Below are 24,449 nucleotides of genomic sequence, written 5' to 3'. Positions count from 1 at the left end.
TGCTTTAATTATGTTCACAGGTATGGTTACAGTTTATTCCAGATCATCAGCTTATAGACTGTTTGACGGAGGGAATGCTCTTGAAAGTGTGTCTGCCATCACTGAGTTGTGTCCAGGTTGGGACTTGTATCTATCATGCCTCTGCAATTTCAGAAGTAGTCACTTGATCCTTGGTGGTATATCTCCAAGTCCTTTTTTTGAATTTTTCAGTCAGTGGTTTGATAAATTTTTCAATCAGTGATCTGTTTCTACAATGATCATATAGCAAATCATGGAATTTTATACATTCATAAGCCAAGCTAAAGATCTCTTTCAATTTCTGCCTATAATTTTTTTTGGCTGTGGATACCTAGATACATATGAGATTGGCAACCAATCAGTTCCATGATGCTGTAATAGTACTACTCCCAATCTATCTTTTGAGGCATCTGCGGAGAGTTTGGGGTCTTTTAATGGGCCAAAAAATTGTAGCACTGTTGCTGATGTCAATATGTGTTTTAAATCATCACATTTACTTTCATACTCTGGCATCTAGACCCATTGCATGCCCTTGCTGAAAAGATGCCTCAGGTAAGCTGTGCGAGCTGTGTACTTAGCCATAAACTTGCTGCCATAATTCAACATTGATAGCAATCTTTGAACTCCCTTTTTATTGTCAAGTTTAGGCATGTTCAGTATGGCCTAGATTTATAAGTTGTTGGGTAAGATTCCTTCTGAGGTCAGTTACTTGCCCAAATATGGTATTTCTATGGTCTTATACTGACATTTGTCCTTAGTCAATTTAAGGTTGTTAGCACTTGCAATATCCAATAATTTTCTCAGTCATTCTTGTTGTTCAGTGGCATTCCTGCCCCAAATTATTGTCATCAATGTAGACCTTCACATCTATTAAACCCTCTAGCACAGGGTTGTGAACCCAAGAAAATTGTTTTACTGACAAACTGCCAACTTTTTCTTTTTGAATGATATGTTTTACATAATGTAAATGCAACCTTTGTTTTACATAATGTAAATACAACCTTTCTGCCAGGCCCTTGATGGCAGCAACGAGTCCTGGTTTCAAATGTAGGAGTTTAAAGCCAACCATAGTAAAGTTTGGTTGTCAGGGATAAGTTTGCAGACTGTCAGTAAAAAAAAAAAATCTTGGGTTAGCTCCCCTGCTTGACTACAGCAAAGATTTTATACCATGCTGCTCCCACCCTAGGGGTCTCCTACTCACCCACACACATTGCTATCTCTTGCTACATCCCTGCAACATGCTGGCCTGCCCCTGAACCCACCTCAGTTGATGCCTCACCCCCACCCCCAGTCCTGCAGCTCCATCCCAGCTATACCACTCCCTCCTCTACCTGTGATACAGTGATGGGATGCAATAGCAGCAGTACATGGCTGGCGAGGTGGGGAGGGGGACTATGAAGGCTTCTGTGGGACTTAATCCTTAACAGAGCTCACTGTAGAGTGCTACACTCCTGCTCAGATACCAGGTAGTGCTGCTGTGTTCTGTTTGTCCTTCAACCTCCAGTCTTGTTCAGACCATTTCTTAGTTTTTACAGATAGCTCATTTTTACAGACTTTACAACCTTTTTTTTTTTCAGACTGTCCTTAAATTTATGGACAACTGGCACCCCTGCTTTTGCATCTCGTTCATTGTGCAGTGAAATATTTCTGAAGTTAAGCATATTCTAAAAGGCAATTTTAAAAGACCAAATCTGCATACAGGGGGGCCCAGGAGTATGACCTGTAGCAGGAGCTGGAGTTGGAGCTGGAGAGTTGCTGGAGGTGGGCAGAGCAAAAGAAAGAGAGGGGCAGGAGGTACCTGATGATGTGCTGAAATTATGTGCAGCAAGCACAACACTCCTCCAGGCCTAGCAACACAAAGTAGAGCACTGTGTTAGGCCCCAAAAAAGCTGTGCTGCCATACATTGGGGTACACAGAAGGGTTAGTGGCACCCTCCCCGTCCATGCAGTGCTGGTCCCTGCAGTTCCCCTCAGGTCTATAAAATGCATGGTTGTTCCATTGAATTTGCTTTGTAAATCAAGAGCCCCACTGTCACTAATTATGGGGCTGTAATTATCCAGGCTGTGGGATTCCTGCCTGAGCCCACCAATCTTTCATAGATCATTCTAGCAGGGAGGAGCTGATGCTGTTGGCACAGTGTACATCCCTGGGAGAAGGGGTGCAGTAACAAGAGGCAGGGAAAGGCAAGGGACTCCTGCAGAACCCAAGAGGCCCAGCCACCGATACCTTCCTGCATTGGCCTGGAAGTGACTGGACCAATGCAGCAGCTCATGCCATTGTAGCAGGCCAGTAAGGAGTGCTCCTGCGCATAGCCACCCACCTCACTGCACCCAACCACCTTTCAGGCTCCAAGTGCCTCCTTGGGGGCGCCTCATGTCCAGCCAACCCCCTTCCTGGAGTACACCCACAAGCCTGGGGCTAATGCCACCACCACCCAGGGTCTGAACTGATTTTGGCCCTATGCCCCCTGGGAAACAAAGGCCTACTAGTCCTTGAGGGGTTCTCAACCCACTGCAAGAACTTGAGGTGCTTCCCTCAGTTTGAAGCACAAATGGCTGTCTCCCTTAGTCAGCCAAACCAAGGGGACCCCAAGGCATAATCTAGACCCTTTCCCAATAAGTCTCCTATGCTAGGTACAGAGGAGGACATTATTGGTTACAAGGAGTAGGTTTGGAATAGGGTACAGGGTAGAGCAATATCAGAGAAATACCTTAGAGCAAACAGTGGCATGGTAGCCTCTGACCACACATCTGAGTTACTGAAAGCTATATATCTAGTTAGAACTCAAGTAGCTTACTCACAACTATCATCCAGAGCCAGGTGGAGATTTCCTCTGGAGGCAAGCAGATCATTGAACATGAGTTTCAAGAGAGAGAGCATGTTTCAAATGATCCAGCTGCTCTGAAAATCCTCATCATAACAGCTCCCCACACCTCCTGGGCAGTCCTTAACTTATATAGATACCTTATGACCTCATTTACCTGATCCAATGAAGGCCAGCAGCTGTTGGCGGCCAGCCAACCAATTTGAAATGCAACACTGGTTGCTGGGGACACTGGCAGGATCTCTAGCTCCTCCCAGATGACATTGCTTAGAATAATAGGGAGTTTAACCCCCCACCCAGGTGTGTGAGGCCAGTCATGTAGGCAGAGGGAGCAGGTTTCCCCCCCTACCTCAGGAATGTATCCAGCTCAGGTTACAACTCAGGGTTACCTGAAACCAATGGGGCCAGGGGGGGTCAGCCCTCTGCAGTGACCATGGTAACCAAATTGTCAGATTGGTCGTCCACCTAATAGTAGAGCTTGGGGTGAGACAGAGACGTCATTCTGCCACAGTCACACAGAGCTCATTGGTTCCCTAAGATCACAGCTTGGAATGGATGGGGAAAGGAAGTGAGAAATTTATTGGTCCCAACTGGGGATCCTCTGTCTGTAGCAGAAGGAGTTGCTGTGATGGGGAAAGTGTCAGGACTGCTAGTTTTACTTCCTCCACCACTGACTCCCTGTGTAACCTTGGTGAGCCCCTTCTCCTCTCTAAGACTTAGCTTCAGGGGCAACCCGATTTCTGGAATGAGAGCAGTGTGCAAGTTCCCTATTGGGTACCTACTTGAATGGGATGGGGAGGAGCTGAATGGGAATGGGCAATGGGTCTAGTACTCAGCCTCATCCAGATCTAGCTCTCCTGGTCTGGGTTGGTTTCTAAGGTCTGAACCGTCCGAGCCACAGATGCCTCTAGAGCAGGGGTGTCCAACCTTTTTGAATGTGGGGCCAGATCATGAACTTTTTATCACCCAGTGGGCCAGCGAGCCATATTCAAAGACCTCACAGGAAGCGGTGAAATTCAGCAGGTGAAATTCTATGGCCTGTGTTACACCAGACGTCAGACTGGATGAGACAGAATCTTACAAGGGTGCCACAGAACTTCCCATCGCTTCCACCTTTAATAGGGTCCTTTCGAGTTATAAGAACAAAGCTTCTTATGGATGCACAGGATGGATGCACAAAGCTTCTAATGGATGCACAGGAGGAGCCGGGCGAGGGCCGTGATGCTGCAGCCTGCACGTGCCGGGCTCTACAGGTGGAGCAACCATGGGGCAGGGACCCAGGCCACCCACCCCAGGCCCCGCCACACCTTGCAAGCCCGCCCGGTGGCTCCCAGCCCAGATCCAGCAAAAAAAAAGGGGCTTCCTCTGCCAGGGAGGGAGGAGAAGGCGAAGGAAGAGGAGGCGGCACAGCGAGCCTGGGCTGGCGCTGTGCGCTCACACAGGGACCTGTGAGCTGGGCACAGGGCAGCGCCCAAGCAGCCCCTGGCTGCAACTTCTCCACCCACTGCCGGGAAGACGAACCATGCAGGTGAGCGTGTAGCAGGGCAGGTGTGGGAGCCCCGGGATGATGCCTCCTTCTCCACAGCCACAGCCCCGAGGGGCAGAGCCAGGTGCAAGCAGCGATTTAGTATGGGGGAAGTTGACCGGGGAGGGTCTGGGAGGGTTTTGTCCCCGCTCCCCTTGCCCCGCGTGTGCCCGGCTGGGCTCTGCTCACCGCCCATGGTGATGGCCAGTGCAAGCTCTGCCCGGGACCGCCCTGTGCCGCACTGATGACCCGCACTTTCACTGCCGGCTACTCCTCTTCCCACACGCACCACGTCGGCAACATCAAGCTGACGCGGTGCATGTGGGAACCTTGTCCCTTCCCCAGCCCTTCAGCAGCCATTAGGAAGCTGCTGAGGGAGGGACAAGGGTGGGAATGAAAGTAAACAGCATTTACTTTCGTTTCCCGTTGCAGCACCACGGGCCACAGAAAATGGCTTGGCAGGCTGCATGGTGGCCTGCGGGTCATATGTTGAACAAGCCTGCTCTAGAGGTCCCGGACTCTCGGGGTTTATAGCCTGGGAAGGCTAGATTGTGCTCCCAAAACACATGCCAGATCTCACTTCCACCTGCAGTCTCCAGGATGGGTTCCTCTCACCCCCTTGGCCAGTCTAGGACAGGCGTGCTGCTCTTGGGCAGTGGGACAAGGGGCCACAGATGAGGACTCTTCCTGCATCTTGCCCAGACCAGCTGGCTCTGACAGAAAAGGGCATGAGCAGGGGAAAACCACCTCACACACAGCAATACAATTAATGATCTTGTCCTGAGGCGAGCTGCAGCCAGTCTTCTGGCACAGAGCAAAAATGCCATCTAGGGCAGCAGCAGGGCAATGCAACTTCGCTACTGCTGTGCACAGAGACCCTCTTGGCTCAGGACAGCCTTTCCCAGACTGGAAAGCAGGGCCCTTTCCCAGAGGTCTATCAGCTACCCAGTCTGGCCCACCCAGAGGACTGCCTATCTGCTCTGTTACCAGGGATATGTGCTCCCACCAAAATTAGAAAGGGTGGGATACCAGCTACTGAGTGTCCAACAGGAGCACTGGATGGTTTTTCTTTGTGCTTTTTATTGCCAAAAGACAGTGAGGTTTGTTCATGTTGGTCCCTGGTTTTTGAAAATGTGGTCACCCTACTGCTCACATCTTCCAGTCCCTGCTCCTCCAACCACTGCTCTCTCATCTCCTTCAGGCCCTGCTTCACAAGCACATCTGGTCTAAAGACTGGGCTGATGGCTTTCTTCTGCCTTCTGTGAGATCACTGTGACTTGCAGCCTCTCAGAGGGACTGCGGTTGAGTGGCCATTTCTCTCTCTCACACACACATGCACACACATACACACTTCCCCCCCACACTTTTTCTGTCATGGGAGAGGTTAGGAGTTTGCTGTGGTAGGTGACTTCTGGAGCACTGCAGAGCAGTATGGGCTGTGGAGAGACAAAATGTGCAGAGACTTCAAGGCCTGGAGGCACAGGAGACCCCTAGCCCAGCCAGGTCAGGGAAGGATTATGCTATAACTACAAAGAGATCATGGGATCATAAGAAAGTAGGGCTAAAAGGGATCTCACAAGGTCATCTAGTCCAGCCTTCTGCTCAAGGTGGGCTCATCCATGACTAACTCATCCCATCCAAGTGTCTGTCTAACCTGCTCTTTAAAACTTCCAAGGATGGAGAGTCCTCAATTTTGCTATGTAGCCTGTTTCAGTGCTTGACCACCCTCGTAGTCAAAAAGTTCCTTTTCATTTCCAACCTAAATTTCCCCTCCTGAAGCTTGAGGCCACTGCTCCTAGTACTGTCCCCTACAGCCACAAATAAAAGCTCATCTCCATCCTCTCTGTCGTTGCTGTTCAGGTATTTGAACTGACTGTCCTACCTGAGGGTTTGGTTGGTGTAAATCCTGGGGTACAAAGTTATCCCAAAATCCCTATAGTGGAAGAGAGATTTATTATGGGCTTCACTGGAAAAAGGCTTCGGGCTAGCTGCTGCCTCCTGAAATCCTGAGCTTGTCCTCAGAGCTTCTGGTGCTGGAAGAACTAGTGCAGTAAAGCAGATAGGTGCTCTAATGCTGGGGCAGTGGGCATGAACCTCAGCATCCAAACATTGCATCAGTGGGTTTATCATAGCTTGGCACCAGACACCACCAAGATGGGGGTGACATACCCAAGGCCCAAACGCCAGGTGAATGGGCAGGATGCCCAAGGGCCACAGCTAGGAGCATGATGAACCCCTCCCCCCCACCCCAACAAAAGGTAACACTTAGATAAGCTCCTTGATTTCTGGCAGTTCCCCCAGGGAAGTCTAGGATCTGAATATTTTAATTGATGGTTCCCTTGTTCGCTGCCCAGATTTTTGCAACTTGTTCGGGTGCCTGAGACCCGGTGTCAAGTGTGCAGCAGTCTTGCTGCTTCCCGTCTGAGCACTCCCACCCTGGCTGAGCAAGCTCCAGTCCCCAATCCCAAGGATCTGGGCATTCTTCAGGCTCAGTCCTCAGAAAGGCTTGGATGCCATGGCAGACAGACATAGCAGTGTCTATCATTACATACTAGCAAGGGGTCTGGAACATCCAGGTTCAAATTCCTGCCCTGCCTAACCCGATTTGGCTCATCTGTCCCTCATATTCTGGGCCAGCACCTGGAATGTTATGGGGAATACTATGAGGCTGTATCATCCCCTTCTGCTGGAACTGTTCCACTTTGTAGTAAATACCCATTAAAACATGGGAAGGGTAATTGCAAGTCTCTTTCCCTGGTGAGTGCCCTAAGTCACTAAACCGTCATTCTCCCACTGTCGCTTTTGCCCAGTGCGTATGTAACTGGGCCACGCAAAGTGGAACAGCACCAGGCAAAGGGACTTAGGAAGTGTCACTCCAGAGAACCCTGTAGTCCAGAGGTTAAGAACCACCCTCCCCCACCACGCACGCCTCGCACCAAGAGACACAGGGGTTAAAATAAAATCCCCTTCATACACCAGAGGGATTTGAGCACATGTCTTCTCTGTGCTGCCTGGGCATGGTGGCAGACATGGGCGACTGGTGCTGCCTTAGTCGGGAGGGGGGGAGCATGCCCCTCTCCCCCCCACATGACCAGTCCCGCTGACTGGGGGGGGGTCCCCATGGCCGATCCTGATGACCAGGGGGGTGTTCCCCCGCGGCCAATCCCACAACAGCTGATCACTACAGCCACTTCTGGGAGCGGCTGCAGCAATCAGCCGGCACTTCCAAGAGCGGCAAGTGCAGCTGGTCAGGGGGTGCACTGGCATTCCCAGGGGGTGCATGTGCACCCCCATGCATCCCTTATGTGTTGCCACTGATAAGTATACTATAGAATAATAGATTGACCTTTTGTCAATCTTTAAGCCCAGCCCCCGAACAGGTGTCTCACCCGTTGGCACTGGAAGAGCCATCCCAAACCCCTGACCTTTGCCATCAGAAGTTCCATCCCTTGCCCAGGAAGTAATCTCTTTGGGGGTAGGTTGCCATCTTGGAACAGGAATCCCCAGCCTGCCACATGGTCCCTGACCCCAAGAGCTCCACCCATGTGACCCCCAAAACTGGCCCCCTAGCCACCATGCCGGTGGCCATGCTGGTGGCCATCTTGATCCCAGCAGCCCCTGCCCTGTCACATGGCCTGCGACCCCAGAAGTTCTGCCCACGTGACCATGAAGCCTGTTGCCAGGTTAGTGGCCATCTTGGCTGCCATGTTGGTCCCAGAAGCACCTGCCCCATCACATGATCTGTGACATTAGAAGGTCCACCCCTTGACTGGGAAACACCACCCTGCAGAGGGCCTGCCCTCATGGCACATGGTCTGCCCCAAGGGCCCCAAAAGTCCTGCCTCCCCCAGGCCATGAGACACAGACATGACCTATCAGGTTGTGGGGGTGGGGAATCCTCTAGATTTCCCCACCATCCTTGGCCAATGGGCATGGGCCTCAGGGGCATTGGACCACCCAAAAAGCAGTGCTGAATCAACCAGAGCAAATACAGGGGCTGAGCCTAGACTGGTAGCCTCAGGCATAGTGGTGGGGTCTGTCAGAAATGGAATGGATGAGATTCAGGTGCTTGAGACAGAATCCCAGGCTCCTAAAACAGGCCCTGCAACCATGACACACCCCAGTCAGGGGAAGGATTTTCTGGTCTATAATGGGAGACAGAAATAGAAGGCCCTTATCTTTGAGGCTGGGAAGTTCCTTTGGAGATTAGCAATTTAAAACGTTCCTTAGTGCTCACCTTAGAACTGGAGAAAGACCAAATCCAAAACTGGTCTTCCTGTTGAACTAAACTCTTGTCAATTTTTTCCAATTCCTTTCATAGACAGGATGTCACAGTAGGTAGACTGTTGCTCTTTGCAGAGGCCCTGGGGGGCAGCAAGGCAGGCCCTACAAGGTGAGGCTGTGGGATCTGAACCTGTTGTCTCCACAAGAGAAGGCTGAGAGGGGATCTGGTGGCCGTCTATAAACTGGCCAAGGGGAACCAGCAGGGAATGGGAGAGTCCCTGTTCCTCCGAGCACTACCGGGGTAAGAAGGAATAACGGTCACAAGCTGGCAGAGGGTAGATTCAGGCTAGATATCAGGAGGCACTACTTCACTGTCCGGGCAGCTAGGAGCTGGAACCAACTTCCAAGGGAAGTGGTGCTCGCTCCTACCCGGGGGGGTCTTCAAAAAGAGGCTGGATAATCACCTAGCCAGGGTTGTTTGACCCCAGCATCCATTCCTGCCATGGCAGGGGGTCGGACTTGATGACCTGCTCAGGTCCCTTCCGACCCTACCAACTATGAAACTATGCGCTTGGACGTGTGGGAGACTTCCTTAGTGCAACAGAAGTAAGTGCAGTGGGACAAACCAAGAGATGTCCATGTTTGGAATTAGCTGTCGGGTCTAGAGATGAAACAAACCAAGGAGGGATCTGCCGTCATTCTTTTGGGAAGCTACTCCGCAACGAAGAAGAGACTATTCCAGCTGTCTGTCACTTTACCTTCATCTGTCTGCTTGACAGATTATTCACAACTCCATTTTGTTTTTTAAAAGTTAACAGGTGTATATGCTTGTGGATCTGTGCACATGTCCAAGAAAACAGTTAAGACAGACCTATGAGAGAGAACCAAGGGAGAGAGAACGAAGAGGGAAGGGAGAGGACTTCCATGTAATCTGCACACTGAAGGAGGCAGGCTGAGCCCCTTCATAAGTAGGAAACTACCAAAATCACGATTTTGCAAAATCCAGCATTGCCTGTAAAATCTACAGGGAAAAAAAATTACTGAAAATAAATACTGGCTCCCCAGAGGGAGCCAGCAGTTGTCAGGATGCCAGGGGGGAAGGGGTGATGGAGTCTGCCCACTGAAAGTGCTGTCAGCAACACAGCTGCAGCTGCAGCCCCTTACTGTTGATTGGCTGTGAGGGCTGCCTGTCATGTCTCCACCAATTGGCAATGAGGGGCAGGTCCACAGGATAGACAGCCTTCACAGCCAACCGGTAGTGAGGGGCAGGGTCATATGACAGGAAGCCCTCACAGCCAATCAGCAGCAAGGGGCAGGACCACCAGGGCCCTTTGGCCCATCAGAGGCATGGTGGGGGCCCTGCTGTGCTTCACCCATAAAATGGCTGCTAGATCCCATGTTCTGCCCAAAAAACTGGTGGGCAGCTGCCCCAAATTCATAGATGTTAGGGTCAGAAGGGACCTCAATAGATCATCGAGTCCAACCTCCTGCATAGGCAGGAAAGAGTGCTGGGTCTAGATGACCCCAGCTAGGTGCATATCCAACCTCCTCTTGAAGACCCCCAGGGTAGGGGACAGCACCACCTCCCTTGGGAGCTCGTTCCAGACCTTGGCCACTCTAACTGTGAAGAAGTTCTTCCTAATGTCCAGTCTAAATCTGCTAGCTTGTGGCCATTGTTTTTTGTAACCCCCGGGGGCACCTTGGTGAATAAAACCTCACCAATTCCCTTCTGTGCCCCCGTGATGAACTTATAGGCAGCCACAAGGTTACCTCTCAACCTTCTCTTGCAGAGGCTGAAAAGGTCCAGGTTCTTTAGTCTCTCCTCGTAGGGCTTGGCCTACAAGCCCTTAACCATACGAGTGGCCCTTCTCTGGACCCTCTCCAGGTTATCCGCATCCCTCTTGAAGTGCGGTGCCCAGAATTGCACGCAGTACTCCAACTGCGGTCTGACCAGCACCCGACAGAGGGGAAGTATCACCTCTTTCGGTAGGTCCCTGTTCACGAGTCACAAACCACTAGGTCAGAGTGCTTGGAAGACTTGCAGTTACCTTTGTTTTTCTTTCCTTGATTTCCTTCAGATCAGGTTTTAAATTGCTGATTCCCTCCCTTCTGCTGTGCTGTTAGGCACCTTTCTGAACTGAACAATGGCACCTTGGATTCTAAGCAGGGAGCTCTTAATAGATACAGGGGGGAAAGCTAAAAGAGGCTTCTACGGCACCGCAACTTCTTCTAAACAAACAGGTGGAGCACTGCTGAAAAAATGAAGTGTTCAAATTCCTGTAAATTACAGAAATGCAAACTGGCTCTTGGGAGCCACACCTGCCAAGAGGCAGCCACACAGCATGTGCTAGCATCTGTGGATTCACTTAGGGGGAGGGAGAATGACAGGCACTTCCGAACCTGAGTGCCCAAAGGATGGATACTTAAAGTGAACCCTGCCATAATGGGTGAACACATCCCTCTACTCATGACTGGCCTAAACAGATGGAGGCCACACATATACTGTGTTCCTGGCTCCCTGCATCTGACATTCTGACCAGGGGATGGCATAGGTGGCACCTGGAGGGCATTGTAAGGATAGATTTAGAGATTTGACTCATTTCCATGATAGGGACAAGACTAACTTTGAGTCAAGAGAAAAAGTAGTGATAAATAAACCTGTAGGCCCGTAAGTTTATCTCTGTGAAGAACTGAATTTCCAAATGAGCCCTACAGAAGGGCATGGGCATTGGAAGGTATGAAGGGGAAGATCTTGAGAGGGATAGATGCTGCGGAAGAGTGGGAGAACACCGAAGTACAGGACTCTATACCACAGCCAATGAGGACTGGACCAGAGAAGACCCCTCTATCCAGAGTGGCATCGGTGGCAGATGGTTTCAACATTCTGGTAGTGGCCACAGTGCGCACCTGTACCTCAGAAATGAAGACCTGGGTCACCAGTAAATACAGCAGTGGGACACAGGATTGACAATATATAGTAATTGTGTTGAGTACAGCACCTGACAAAACTTGCATGCTCACCTGGACCACGCATTCTTGTTGTGTGATGCTTCTCCCTTGTCAAATGGAAACATATCACTTGAACATGCATATACCATAAAACCCTTTACTACAAACCTCACAAATAGCAACTATTAATTTGGACAATATAACCCCATCTCCTTCCTCAGAGTGCAAGAAAATAGTCCAGACACCTAGGCGTGTTTTTTATACCGAATGGTACAGGTGGAGACTGGCTCTGTAAATCATTCCTTATACATTGTAGGAATATCCATCTGTCCCGCACTTTCAGATCAGAGCAGGGAACCAATATATAAAGGACACAAGGGATAGAGAGGGATAACTGTGTAGGACCATCACCATGGTCTACAATGTTCTCTGACCATCCACATCTGGATGAAGATCCCCACCCAGAAAGGGACAATAAAGCACAGCCACATCAGTTACCTCCTTCACCTAACTCACCACTTTATCAGCATTTACAACTGAGGAAGCTTATTCTCATTTTCCCAGGAATTGAAACACTTGGTCAGGCAGGATCTCTTGTGCTGGGTGACAAGGCAGCAGTAACTGCCTGCTTGCAAAACATGGCAGCTGAAAGGATCCCCATGCTTTATGTTTATTCAGTCTCTGTAGGAAAGGCCTCAGCTCTGGAAATGTCCTGAGACTGAGTTTTCATGCAAGAGCTGGAATGAAATACTGAAGATAAACGTCTTCATGAAGCAAAATGAAATGGACAATCCTTTTGCTTACAATATCTGGAAGAAAAAAAAACCTGGTTGGAAGGATGTCACAATGCATTATGACTTTTATGAATCACCAAAAGAATTTGACCTGTTAATATACCTAACAGGAAATCTATTAGACCATCTTATGATGCAGCACCTTTACTGGGAGCAGCATCTGAGCTTTCACACTATGCAATAAAAGGTGTGTGGGTTTTTTGTATACTGAAGGTATACTCATTTTTCTCAATATACTTAATGGTGACTGTGAAAATCATGGGTGCTGACAGATGTGGGAAAAAAACATTGTAGCATTTTACTAGAAGAGGAAGTATGTTAGTTTGACCCAGTTCTCCAGCATCTGTATAGATCCGGTACTACAGCTGGGCTTTTTGGTGCTTTTATCTAAAGCAGATTCAATCAGCTATTACAGGGGTTTTCAATCTTTTTAACAAGTGTACCCCTTTTGCCTCAAAGTTTCAGCTCATGTATCCCTTTATATTTTTTCTTGTTTTTAATGTTACTAATTATGTGATATAAGGCAGGATACACTAATTATCATTAAATGCATTCTTAATATACACATTTAATATATATACATTAAATATATATACCATAGTCTGGCTGGTATGCCTGTTGGGCGGGGAGGGGGGTGTGAATGGGGCCCCGGGGTGAGTCGTGGGATGCTTGGAGCCCAGGTGGTTTGTCCAGGGGCACAGGGGGGCCCCAGCAGCCACGCGACACCACGTGCCTCCCACCACCATGCAGGCAGCATAGCCAGCGCACAGGAGGCACGTGGCATCACACAGATGCTCAGCCAGGGTGGGGCAGGGCATGGGATGGAGCTATGAGCAGCTTGTCCGAGGGGCCCAGGGAGGCAGCTCCCACCACCACACATACCCCAGGAGGGCATGGGGAGGGTGTGTGTCCCTGGATCTGTGCATGGGGCAGGGTGGGCTGCCACTTCGGGTTGGGGCAGGTCCAGGGCTGCACTCAAGGTGGGCAGTGGTGGTGCTGTCATGGGGGGGCTACAGCGAATTTTGGGGTGGCTGCAGCCCTCCACCCCCCATAGCTCCACTCCCAGCACCGCCTGCCCCAAGCACAGCCAAACCCAGCCCAATCCCCCACTGGGAAGAGCCCAGTGCCAGCTCCACCACAGCCTGCAGCAGCACCCTACCCTGTCCCACGTGCAGATCCAGAGGCACACAGCCCCATGCTCTCCCAGGGCACATGCAACGGTGGAAGCTGCTCCCCCTTCCCACACCCCCCGGACAAGCCACTCACGGCTCCGACCTGCGACCCACCCTAGCTGGGCAGCACCTACCTCTGCCCCTGGCCCCAGCCCCACTCCCTCCCTCATCGTGGGGCCCCCCCAATGCCTCTCCCTTCCCCCACAACAAACTTACCAGCTGACACGGCTGCTCCATGCTGCCAGGCTGCACTCCTGGCTGCTCATTATTCTGGATACCCCCTATGACCTTTTTAAGTAACCCTAGGGGTCAACCCCCAGTTGACAGCCACTGAACTTTTAGATAAAAGCCACACTGAAGTGCGCAATCTATAGAGACATTGGGCAAGCTGGGTCAACCTAACATGATGTCTCTTCTGGGCATGCACTGTGCTTGGTGCAAGGGTGCACTGAGCTAAAAGTAAAGCACTGGGTTTGTTTGTTTTCGGGGGGGTTTTCTTGGGGGGGGGGGGGAGGAGAGGTCACATCTGTAAGTAGGCCATACGATCAGTGGATTTGAAAAGGTCCTGAACAAGAAAATATTCCTGAGAGGGAAGTTTAGCAGGACCTCTCTCTTGTTTTGTAGAGATTATAATTTTCCCTTTGACTATCCAATTTCACGCTGTCTTCTGAACAAAAAAGAGATATCCCAGCTAACACCCTCAACGTTCAAAAATGGCTCATGATTTTTGGGTATTTGGGTACCTAAATGGATGCTGTGAAAGGGCCTGCCTAGTTCTCAGAAACAAATCTCAGTACTTTTTGATAAGCAGATTCCTTCTATGGTGTTAAAATAGTTACCAAAATCATCAGTCACCTTTGAAAATTAAAATGTGAAATTTGTGCAGAAAGAGTGCATATTAAATTCTCCTACAGAACCTTGAAGACAAGGTTACATGGCAGTTTGAGCGAGTTACAATATTTTGTCCTGCACTTCGTAAGCATGATGATAAATAGTTTCTGCTGAGAACAGAGCTGGTGAACTTACTGCACAAGGCTTTTGTAGGATTTACTTGCTGCCCAGCAAGTAGCTGCTGGAGCTTCTTGATGTCTACACGTGCCTCAGCCATGGTTTCTGGATCTCGGTCCTGAGTAGAATTTTGAGAATCGCCATCCAATACTGAAATGGTACAAAAAAGAAGAACCCCTATATTCACGACTAACACAGGAAACAGACTAAGAACAGTCTCAATGCTAGTTGGCAAATATTTGTTTATATTTAAGCGGATTCTCCTTTCCAGAATTGCTGATTTTTCTGGAAAAAAATCTCACGTCTCCTACAGAAGTCAGAAGTATCATCTTTGGAAAAAAGTTTCCTTTGGATTGCTTTCTTTCTTTTCAATGATTCACTACTCTATTAAAATTCAAGCACATGAAAAGAATGAGAAATAACATAGTTTGTTTGAATCATTCTAATGATTGATTACATATATGAAGAGTTACTTTCTCCAGGTATTAACACACTCTTCCCTGTTTAAGTTCTCAATGCCAAAACCTAAGCAACAAGAGAAAATGAATGTTTCATAGGGCAAAATGAGGCAACTTACCCCATGGAGGATTTCCTAGATCTTTAAAATGAGTTGTAACAGACACTAAATCAGTTTCTATTTTTAAATTCATTTCTCCATTTAGATTTGCTTCAATCACCTGCAATGCAAGCAAATAAGTTTCATTTTGCCTACCCATAAAAATAAAACTGAAAGTACAGCTCATGCAGTTGGCAGCACCTTAACTTATTAACAGAATGGATAACATTTGCAAAAGTGTTCATGCAATTTAGGAATTAAAATTCCATTTTCAGAAGTGACTTCAATCCATAAGCCTTGAACACTTTTGATCACGCTTAGATTCATACATGCTTAACTCAGTTCTGAAAGGCAGTTTTCAGTTTTAACATGCCTTCTTTTCCTGATAATGCCTTTCCCCAATGACTTTCTTTTCCTTGACTAACGTTTGAGGGATACAAAAGGAGAAAAAAAGGAAAAAACATCTAGAATTTCTTTGCATACAGGCAAAAAGATTGACTACTTTTCATTATTTTTAGAGCTAACAATTGTTGTGTAGTTGTTTAGGTGCCAAACAAATTCAGAACTGAAAGGGGGATGTAAGTCAGTAATGAGCAAAAGATCTCTATACTGCACAAGAGGACTGATTCTTCACCACTTCAGTCTGTAGGAGTGTTGTCAGTAGCTATGATGTGGGGTATCAGACCCAGAGTTTTCAACAAAACACAAGATCCTTTGGAATGAAGAGTGCCGAGTCAATACAAATTGTTACTTAAAGTTTCCAAAAATCCTTGCTACCATACGGATCCTGTTCACAACACTGAATCATAGCAATTTTACTAACAAAGCAATACTGACCTCTAGTTGTAAACATGGAAACATCAGACAGCTTTATCTTTTTGAAAGCCAAAGAACATTGGTGAGAGCTTTCTGTAGTGATGACTGTCACATCTCAAAAATGTTGGAATCTCCAACATGAAGCATCAACATTGTAAGTCACTCTTTTGTTACCATAGAATTAAAAGTTCTGAGGTATTACTCTGCTGGCAATACCTGGCAATTCTAGAACACATTGCCTCAGATGGTGTCAAAGCATTTTGGAAAATAATACTTTAGCCAGGTAACATCCTTGAGAGGCAAGTTAAGGACATACAAGTATGTGGACAGACCGCCACTTCTGGGATGGAACCCAGCATCTTTAATGATGCTCAGCAACAGTGTGCAACCATTGAAAGCAAGAAATGCAAATTTCCTGTTGAAATGCTGCAAAGAGAATTTAAGCAGATAGTATGGTTAGTACTAAACACCAAATTCTGGACATGTACATTCATGCTTAGCTTTGTGCTTGTGAATAGTCACGCTGAACCCATTGGGACTACAAACACAAGTAAATTTAGGTACATTTACACTATTTGCAGCATTTGTGTTACAGCAGACTAGTGTTAACCATTCTGCTCTTATAACCCACATAGGACTACAGACAGATAATAAAAATGACATGTAGTTTTCAATACATTTTGTTCTCTTGAAATATGCTTTTTGTCTGAATCAGACCAAATTAGTTTCTCTGCTAACAGAAACTGAGCAGCGGTAGCAACAGCTTCAGAGTAGATCTACTAACAAATGGCCTGCCAGCTAGGGACCCTACTTCTTAGTCCTGAAGTAGACCTTCCAAGAATCCAGGCAGGTCCCCTAGGGAATCTGCCTTGGGCTTGCAGTAAAGTTGTCAAACCTGAGATGCGTCAAATGAAACATTTGAGTTAAATGAATTGCCATTTTTGGATGGAATACCACTGGCAAACTTCAAACCAACTATATTCAAGACCTCAATTTCACATCTCACTTTAAAGACAGAAATCAACTTAAGGATCACTACCCAGAGTAGCTGGGAAGCAGCTATGCTATTTTACAAGGTATTAGAAGGTCAGCTGTAACTTACAATGGAATTGCTGAGGTTTTTCATTCTCTCTACAACACTCTTCATGGTCTTCAGCACTGGTAGGTAAATACTGACCTATAACAAAGGGGGGAGGATAAACTGAATTATAAATAAAGCATACACTGTTATGCTATGATATTTCAAAGGGAAGACTATTACAGAAACAGATTTGCCTTTTCAGATCATAGCACTGATGCATAAAAAAGCAGACTATTGCTAGTAGACAATCCCATATGTTTCAGGGTAACACATTAGTATGTAATGATTTTTTATTTTGTAGCCAACAACAGAACAGCAAGCCCAAACAGTTTCTCCAAATAAAGAGCTACAGTTCCTTTAAGTAAATAATAAGCTCTCATGTAAATTCAGGCAGAGATATTCTTAGCTGCAGAACCATAGATTAGGTTGGAAGGGACCTCATGATATTATCTAGTCTAGCTCTCTGTACAAAGCATAACTGTCCCTCACTAAGCCATTTTAGTCAAGTGCCTGTCTAATCTATTCTTAAAAAATGTCCAAGGATAGAGATTCAACCACCTCTCCAGGTATTCTGTTCCAAAGCTTAACTACCCTCAAAGTGAGAAAGTTCTTCCTAGCCTAACCTTGATACAATTTAAAACCATTGCTCCTTGTCATGTCCTTTGCAGCCATAGAGAGTAGTCTATCTCCGTGCTTCATATAACCACCCTTCACATATTTGATAACTTATCAAATCTCTCTCCCCCATGACATCTTTTCTATAGGTGCCAAATCTGTGGGTGCTTCAGGGCTCAAGCATCCACCAAAAAAACCAGCGGGTGCTCAACACCCACAGAGCAGCTTGCAGATGTTAAAAGAAACCCAAAAAACGCACTTTACCGGAAGCAGCGCATGACTTCAACCCAGCTCTGTAGCGTCTGTAAAGATCAGGTGCTTCAACAGGACTTTTTGATGCTTTTAAGTAAAGCTTATTCAATCAGCTAGTAGATAAAAGTGCCAAAACCCTGCCACTGAAGTGCCCTATCTTTACAAACAATGCAGAGCCAGACAGAAGTAACATACTGCTTCTTCTGGGCATGTGCAGGGATCAGTGCGGGAACGTGCTGAGTTAAAAGTAAAATGCCAGTTTTTTTGTTTAGTTATTTTTTACACCTGCAAACACCAACCGGCCTAAAAAAAAAAGTCAGTGCCTACATTCTCTTCTTCAAACTAAATAGACCTAGTTCTTTAAGCCTATCTTTGTAAGTCAGGTTTCCCAGACCTCACCTGATTCCTACTGCTCTCTGATGGACTCTTTCTAATTTGTCCTTACTTCTTGAAATGAGGGGCCCAAAACTGGACACTACTTCAGGTGAGGTCTCAGCTGTGCCAAAAATAGTAAAATAATCACTTTCCCTGATGTGCAAGTGATGCTTCTATTACTATATCCTAGTGTATTATTGACCCCCCAACAAAAACACTGTTGGCTAATATTCAGCTTATGGTCCACTGTGACCCCAAGTCCTTTTCTACAGCACTGTAGCCCAGCCAGTCCAGTCTGTATTTGTGTATGCGATTGTCCTGTCCCAAGTACAGAACTTTCTATTTCTCTTTGTTGGGTTTCATCCAATTGGATTCAGACCATTTCCCCAGTTTATCAATGTCATTCTGAATCCTAACCCTGCTCTCTAGAGTGTCTGCAACTCCATCTAACTTGGTGTCATATACAAATATATATAAATATAATAAAGACATATCTACATCTGAATCAAAGGGAAAACAGAAGAATATCTGTACTTATTTATGCTAATGTAAACCCAGATTAACTTTGTACCCAATGGAATTTCCTAAAGTCGATCTGCAGTAACAGAACAAAATTCATTCAAGTTACTGCCAAGGTATGAGTTCAAAACATGCACTTTCTATTAGTCTTCTTTTGTCTCTACATTTTTTTTACGCAGCTATTGCAGCAGACATGGCAAACAGTTCTATGCAAATAAAATATATGTAAAATTTGGGTTGTTTCTATTTTCTCTCTCAGCTGCTACACACTACATATACTCAGCTTATAGCGTTTCACCCAAACTCTTGTGCATTTAAGAGTGACTCAAAAAATACTTGCTTACGTCAAAGTCAGGTACACTGGGCTCTTTGAAATCATTCCACAGCCTTCTGGGAATAACTGCCACAGGAATGTCATGTGTCACGATGCGACTACTGCTTGCTAAGGAGGGCTGGAGAAAAGACACTTAGTTTGTGTGGTTAAAGCACTGGCTTTGGAGCTAAGGAGAAGAGATTTCTAACCGTTGTCCCACCGGATGCTTGACATGACCTAAACAAAACACTGTAGTTTTCTATAGGTTAAAAGGAAATAATTATACTTCTTTATATAACAGGGCTTTTGCGAAGCTTATTTTTCATTAGTATCTGTAAAACATCTTAAGAACTTCTAATCAAAAGATGCTAGTACAACATAGGTGCCATACCCCAATTTAGTATGGGCAGGTCTAAGGGAAGAGAAGAAAGAGAAAAAAAACATAAAACAAACTGAAAAAGATAAATATTGTCTTTTCCCCTTACACAATCAAAGTGATTTCAATGGGAATCTACCAAGTGCAAATCAGGTAGGATAGGGCCCAGTGAATGAATAATGAATTTTGTGAACAGTTAACAGAACAAGTGTGGAAAGGCATCCTCAATTCTGCAGTATTCTACCTATCATTTTTGCCATCCCATTCCAGTACCCTGCACAATGTGCTAGGTACTTTCTAAGCACAAAAAGCAGCAAGGTCCTACCAATATCAGGTTGTTGTTTTCAGACTACTTGGAACAATTCACAGAAAGGAACATCCATGTACTGTCACAGGAATCATTTAAAAATCCTTTCTGCTCTTACCAGTTCCACAGCTACTGTGAGGCAGGGGCAGTGCTTGTTAGTCAACTTGATTTTCACTGTCTTGGCATTCTGGGCTGTTTTTAAAGCTCTTGATAGGTTTTCAGGCATCAGCTCTAAATAAATTTCATTGTGCTCTGCTGCTACTCCTTCCATCTGGAACTCATCAAAGAAGTTTCCCTTATAAAAGCAAGAAGAGAGAAGGAAAGAGTTTCAAACAGAGCAAGTTACAGTTTGCAGAATTACAGTACTGATCTTTAAATTCTGAAACAAATGTGGAAAGGCCAAAGTTCCCCTCTGCTCCATATGCATGTTCTATAAGAAATAGACTTTGTGCACACATAGGATCCCCAAGCATGGACCCATTTGCAAAATTAGGGCTTGCCCTGCTTTTGCCATTCGTAGACAGAAAGTCACTCTTATCCATTCACCAGCACTCAAAAACCTGAGACAAAATAGATGTTAAGATCACACTAGAAAAAGAATTCAGACATATTAAAAAATGTCATCTATGAATAAAAAAATCAATCCCACAATGACCTGCATGCTACTGAAGTGTTTATAGGTCAGGTTCCTACTTCTACAGATAGCAAGAAACACTACCTATAATGTTGAATGCACAGCTTCATCAAAGATTGAAATATATTAAGTGTTTATATATGATGGGATGTCACCCTCGTTTTCTGGCACTTACCTGACTTAACTCACACCACATGCTGACCCCTCCATTTGCTACTTTGTCAGTGAGGATGAAATAAAGTTTGCCTGGTGTAAGGCGCAGAGTGCAGGTCTTGGCTAGTTTGGCAATTGTGTTGATTACACCTATGGATAAAGGTTCATTAAGGAACTTCTAGCATAGGAGAAAAAAATACGTTCATAAAGTTGTGGCTTGCAGTTCCATAGGAAAGAGCATGACAGAAATAAACCAATGACAAGCTGAAACTTCTGCTTTGTACTATCTGTTTACTTATTTATTCAACTGATGTGACAACCTTCCCAGCAAAGGCTCAGGGCAGCTTACAAAAAGAGAACAGAATAGCTTATGTAACAGGAGAAGGAACAAAAGAACAAGACAAGCACCAACATAAACTAGAAGTGCCCCAAACAAGACCCCAATCTAGGTTTGTTTGCTACGTGTCTGTCCAGTATAGAAAGGTCTTACACTGCTTCCAAAAGATGTCCAGCCTTGGGCTGTCCTTTCAGTTACAGAAATGCCAAGACACCTGTCTGTATTAAGATTGCCTTTTGTTAAATTTGACCTTTCTATTTTAACCTGCAGATTTGAACACAAACACCTTGTTAATCATTAATATCTATATTTTCTTTTGTTACTGGTTTAAAGAACTAACTGGCTGCTTGTACAAGACACAGGGATTTAATTCAGTTTAGCTCTCCCTAAATTGAAACAGTAGGTTTTTAAAAACACTGCTTCAATTTAGGCAGAATTAAACCGAACTAAACCCCTATGCTATGTACACAAGGGTGGGAGCCATCTCCTTACCTGCCTTTTTGGCAGCAGGCATGGGGGCCAGCTGCCAGTGGGCTAAGTGGTCCCTGAGCTGTTCAGGGGGCCCCCAGGCAGCACCTGCCCACTGGCACCCAACCTGGGAAGTCCCGGGGGGCACCACAGCCATGAGGGAAGCACCGGGCCCCTGCACAGCTCAGGCAGACAGGCTCCGGGGAGGGGGAAGATCAGGCTTGCTGCTTTTTTCCTTTAGTGAAGCCTGCCTGCACAGGCTGCCACCAGGTCCCACAACCCCTGAGCTGCGCGGGGCCCACCAAGCCCTGAGTACGTCAGCTTCCAGCACCCCATGCACTGTTGCACTGTTAGGTAGCAAACTAAAACACCTCGGAGGTGTTTTATCTTGTTATGTACCAAAGTCATTTAAAGCGGAATACGCTGCCGAACATGCAAACAGTAACACCATTAAAGTGGTGCAAAAGAGTATTTAAGCCACTTTAAATGTCAATTTTGTGGCGTGTACAAAGGCCCACTGTGCCCATTAAAGGACATTTTGAGAGTGAAAATGTAGGTCTTCAGACTCTGACACACCCCTAGCTCATGATACAAATGTTCACTGCACAGGGATGCCCTAGTCTAGTTCATCTGGAAGTCATTCCACTCAATCCAACCCCATGCCCCCACCCAATGTGGAGCTGTACTTACTGCCCCTCTTCCACCCCACCTGAGGGAAAGGTGAATATCCAAATGCCACCTGGGGCTGGGGGGAAAGGAAAGAGTGGAGGAGATTGGAAAATTATCTCTGCCCTCAGGATTTCAAACCCTCGAGTGAAAAAGAGCAAGTCATGTGAAAGGAAGGGTTTTGGAATTTTTATTTATTTATTTTACATTTCCTAAAGGAGAGGAAAAATAAACCAAACAGGCTCCCCTAATAGCCTAACTACCTCATCCCCAGCCAGTGACATGTATGGTTAGAGAGCAGAACAAAAAAAAAAAAAAGGCCTTTGCTGGGAGGCATTTTTTAATTTGCAAGAAAAACACTGGCATTGGGAAGGGAGTTCAGGGTCAGGACAGCACTTCTCAGCTATTATAGATGCGAGGGTTGTTCGTTAGATTTCAGGGTGCCCTTGGGAATTTTTTTTTTAAATATATATTTTGGATAATTTTACGTGTTCCTGGTCAAATTGGCCAGATCAGTTCCAAATCCTTTGAATTGTTCCAAAACCATACGTGGCCATACTACCGGCAAGTATCCTCCACCCCAGACTTTTCAGCCCAGGGCTTCAGATGCTTCCAAATCCTTTGACGGGCATCCTACATGCAGGCCCAAGCCCGGAGGCTTGGGGTTTGGATGCCCCTGAATTTTACTTGCCCTCAGCCATACCGCTGCAGGAGCAAGCTAGGGAGGAGTCTCCCGTTTCATGGATTTCATAGATATTTAGGGTTTGAAGGAACCTTAGTAGATCACCGAGCCTGACCCCCCTGCCCTGGAGTCAGGTGACCCCAGCCAGGTGCTTGTCCAGTCTCCTCTTAAAGACCTCCAAGGTGGGGGAGAGTATCACCTCCCTCGGGCGCCCCTTCCAGATTCTGGTCACCCTAACGGTGAAGAAGCTCTCCTGATGTCTAATATAAACCTGCTCTCTCAGTTTCTGGCCATTGCTCCTAGTTACTCCAAGGGGTGCCCTGGTAAACAGAGCATCTCCTATTCCTTGCTGTGTCCCCCGAACGAATTTGTAGACAGCCATTAGATCCCCTCTCAGCTTTCTCTTGCGGAGGCTGAAGAGATCCAGGTCCCTCAATCTCTCCTCGTAGGACCTCACCAGCAGGCCCTTAACCATAGGAGTTTCCATAAAGTCAGGATGTAGCCGATATCCTCGCCAACTACGAGGCTCTGGTAGGGAGTCCCGCCCGCGACAAACGGCCATTTGCGATGCATTTTAGCTCCGGTATCAGACCAGCGCAGTGACTGCGCTCGACCTTAGCCCAACAAGGCTGATTTTCACCTTTTGGACAGCAGAGCAACTCCCGAGCTCAGGAAGGCCACAGCGGGGCAGGGCGGTGGTGCCGCTATCGACTCCACTTGGAAACCGCTGGGGCTTGCCTCGTGAGCAGGGCATAGAGGCCAGTCCGGTTGTCCTCTGTGGATACGAAACCCCACGCCTTTCCGTCCTCTTATTTTTCTCTTCAAGAGAAAGATAGGGGGCGTAAAGGCGTGGGGTTTCGTATCCACAGAGGACAACCGGACTGGCCTCTGTGACGGACACCCTGCTTGGGAACCGTGCCTGCGCGCCGACTACCCGCAAAGGCTCTCGCGACACCCCGGGGTGTTGCGGCCGTCAGTCCCGGCCTGCGCGAGCAGGGGCGGGCACGGACGCTCAAGGCAGTCCGGGGGGGCCACGGCGCCCTGGAGCAGGGGCCGGCCCGGGAGGGGCGCCCCCAGCAAGCCTGACCCCGGGGCACTCACGGGTGAAGTGGTTGAGGCAGGCGACGTCCAGGATCTTGGCGCGGAACCGCATGGTGGCGGCACGCCGCGGGCGACCCGCAGTCCCGCGCGGGGCAGGGGGCGGCGCTCCCACACGCCACGCCCCGCCCGAGCCGCGCTCATTGCAGGGCGTCGGGCCCTGCTTCCGCCCCGCAGCCGGGCTCCTCGCCGGCTATGGCGGCGGCGCGGGTGCTGGTGTCGAAATGAAAGCGAGAGGACGGGCTGTTCCGTTTCATTCGGCCCAGCTCTGGGGCGGAGGTCGAGTTGGACCCGCTTTCGCCTGCCGGGCCTTGTTCCTCCTCTGGTGCCGCCCTGCGTTTCGGGAGCTGTTCTACCCTTGGCCCAACCCCCCAAAAAACGGCCCTCAGAAAGCCTCGCCTCTCGCCCCCTGTGTGGCACCGCGCTGCTGCAGCATAGCTCTGGCACTGTATTCATAATCGAAGGGGAGACGCCAGGTATGTGGGTCCATGAAGGCAGCTTTCCTTAGGCGCTCTCCGGGATAACTGTTCTTCTGGCGTGGTTGAGCACATGCCGAGGGGTTGGCGAGCGCTGACCAGTGGTTGGCGACCACCCACAGATGCCACTAGCAGTGGCGACGGCAGCCAGCAGCAATCGGAAACCACCCACAGACCCTGCCAGTGGTGGCAAGTAGTAACCACCCGCAG

General features: G+C 47.6%; 1 protein-coding gene across 2 annotated transcripts; it reads right to left on the bottom strand.

The window, feature by feature from the left end:
• Nucleotides 1-12,035: 12,035 nt before the first annotated feature.
• LOC102562452 (checkpoint protein HUS1) lies at nucleotides 12,036-23,922 on the bottom strand. 2 transcript variants are annotated; one of them, XM_014601353.3, is made up of 8 exons: nucleotides 23,767-23,881; nucleotides 20,535-20,662; nucleotides 19,844-20,020; nucleotides 19,074-19,181; nucleotides 16,990-17,064; nucleotides 15,093-15,192; nucleotides 14,534-14,665; nucleotides 12,036-12,350 (listed from the first exon to the last, which is right to left on the bottom strand). In XM_014601353.3, the coding sequence occupies exons 1-8, from the start codon at nucleotides 23,816-23,818 to the stop codon at nucleotides 12,268-12,270; spliced, it is 855 nt and encodes a 284-aa protein (XP_014456839.1). In that variant the 5' UTR covers nucleotides 23,819-23,881; the 3' UTR covers nucleotides 12,036-12,267. The 2 variants fall into 2 exon arrangements, with proteins under 2 accessions (XP_014456839.1, XP_059582870.1); XM_059726887.1 differs by lacking the exon at nucleotides 20,535-20,662 and having other exon boundaries at nucleotides 23,767-23,922.
• Nucleotides 23,923-24,449: the final 527 nt, after the last annotated feature.

Source organism: Alligator mississippiensis, chromosome 4 (assembly GCF_030867095.1).
Source record: "Alligator mississippiensis isolate rAllMis1 chromosome 4, rAllMis1, whole genome shotgun sequence".
Lineage (NCBI taxonomy): Eukaryota > Metazoa > Chordata > Crocodylia > Alligatoridae > Alligator > Alligator mississippiensis.
Note: the sequence above shows the minus strand (reverse complement) of the source record. Positions and strands in the feature narration are given on the sequence as shown.

Coding starts and splice junctions, on each gene's coding strand:
- LOC102562452 (XM_014601353.3), bottom strand. CDS start 23,818: ATGCGGTTCCGCGCCAAGATCCTGGACGTCGCCTGCCTCAACCACTTC. Junction 15,193..16,989: donor AAAACCTCAGCAATTCCATT/GTAAGTTACAGC, acceptor CTTGCATTGCAG/GTGATTGAAGCAAATCTAAA. Junction 12,351..14,533: donor TCCTACAAAAGCCTTGTGCA/GTAAGTTCACCA, acceptor TTTTTCTTCCAG/ATATTGTAAGCAAAAGGATT.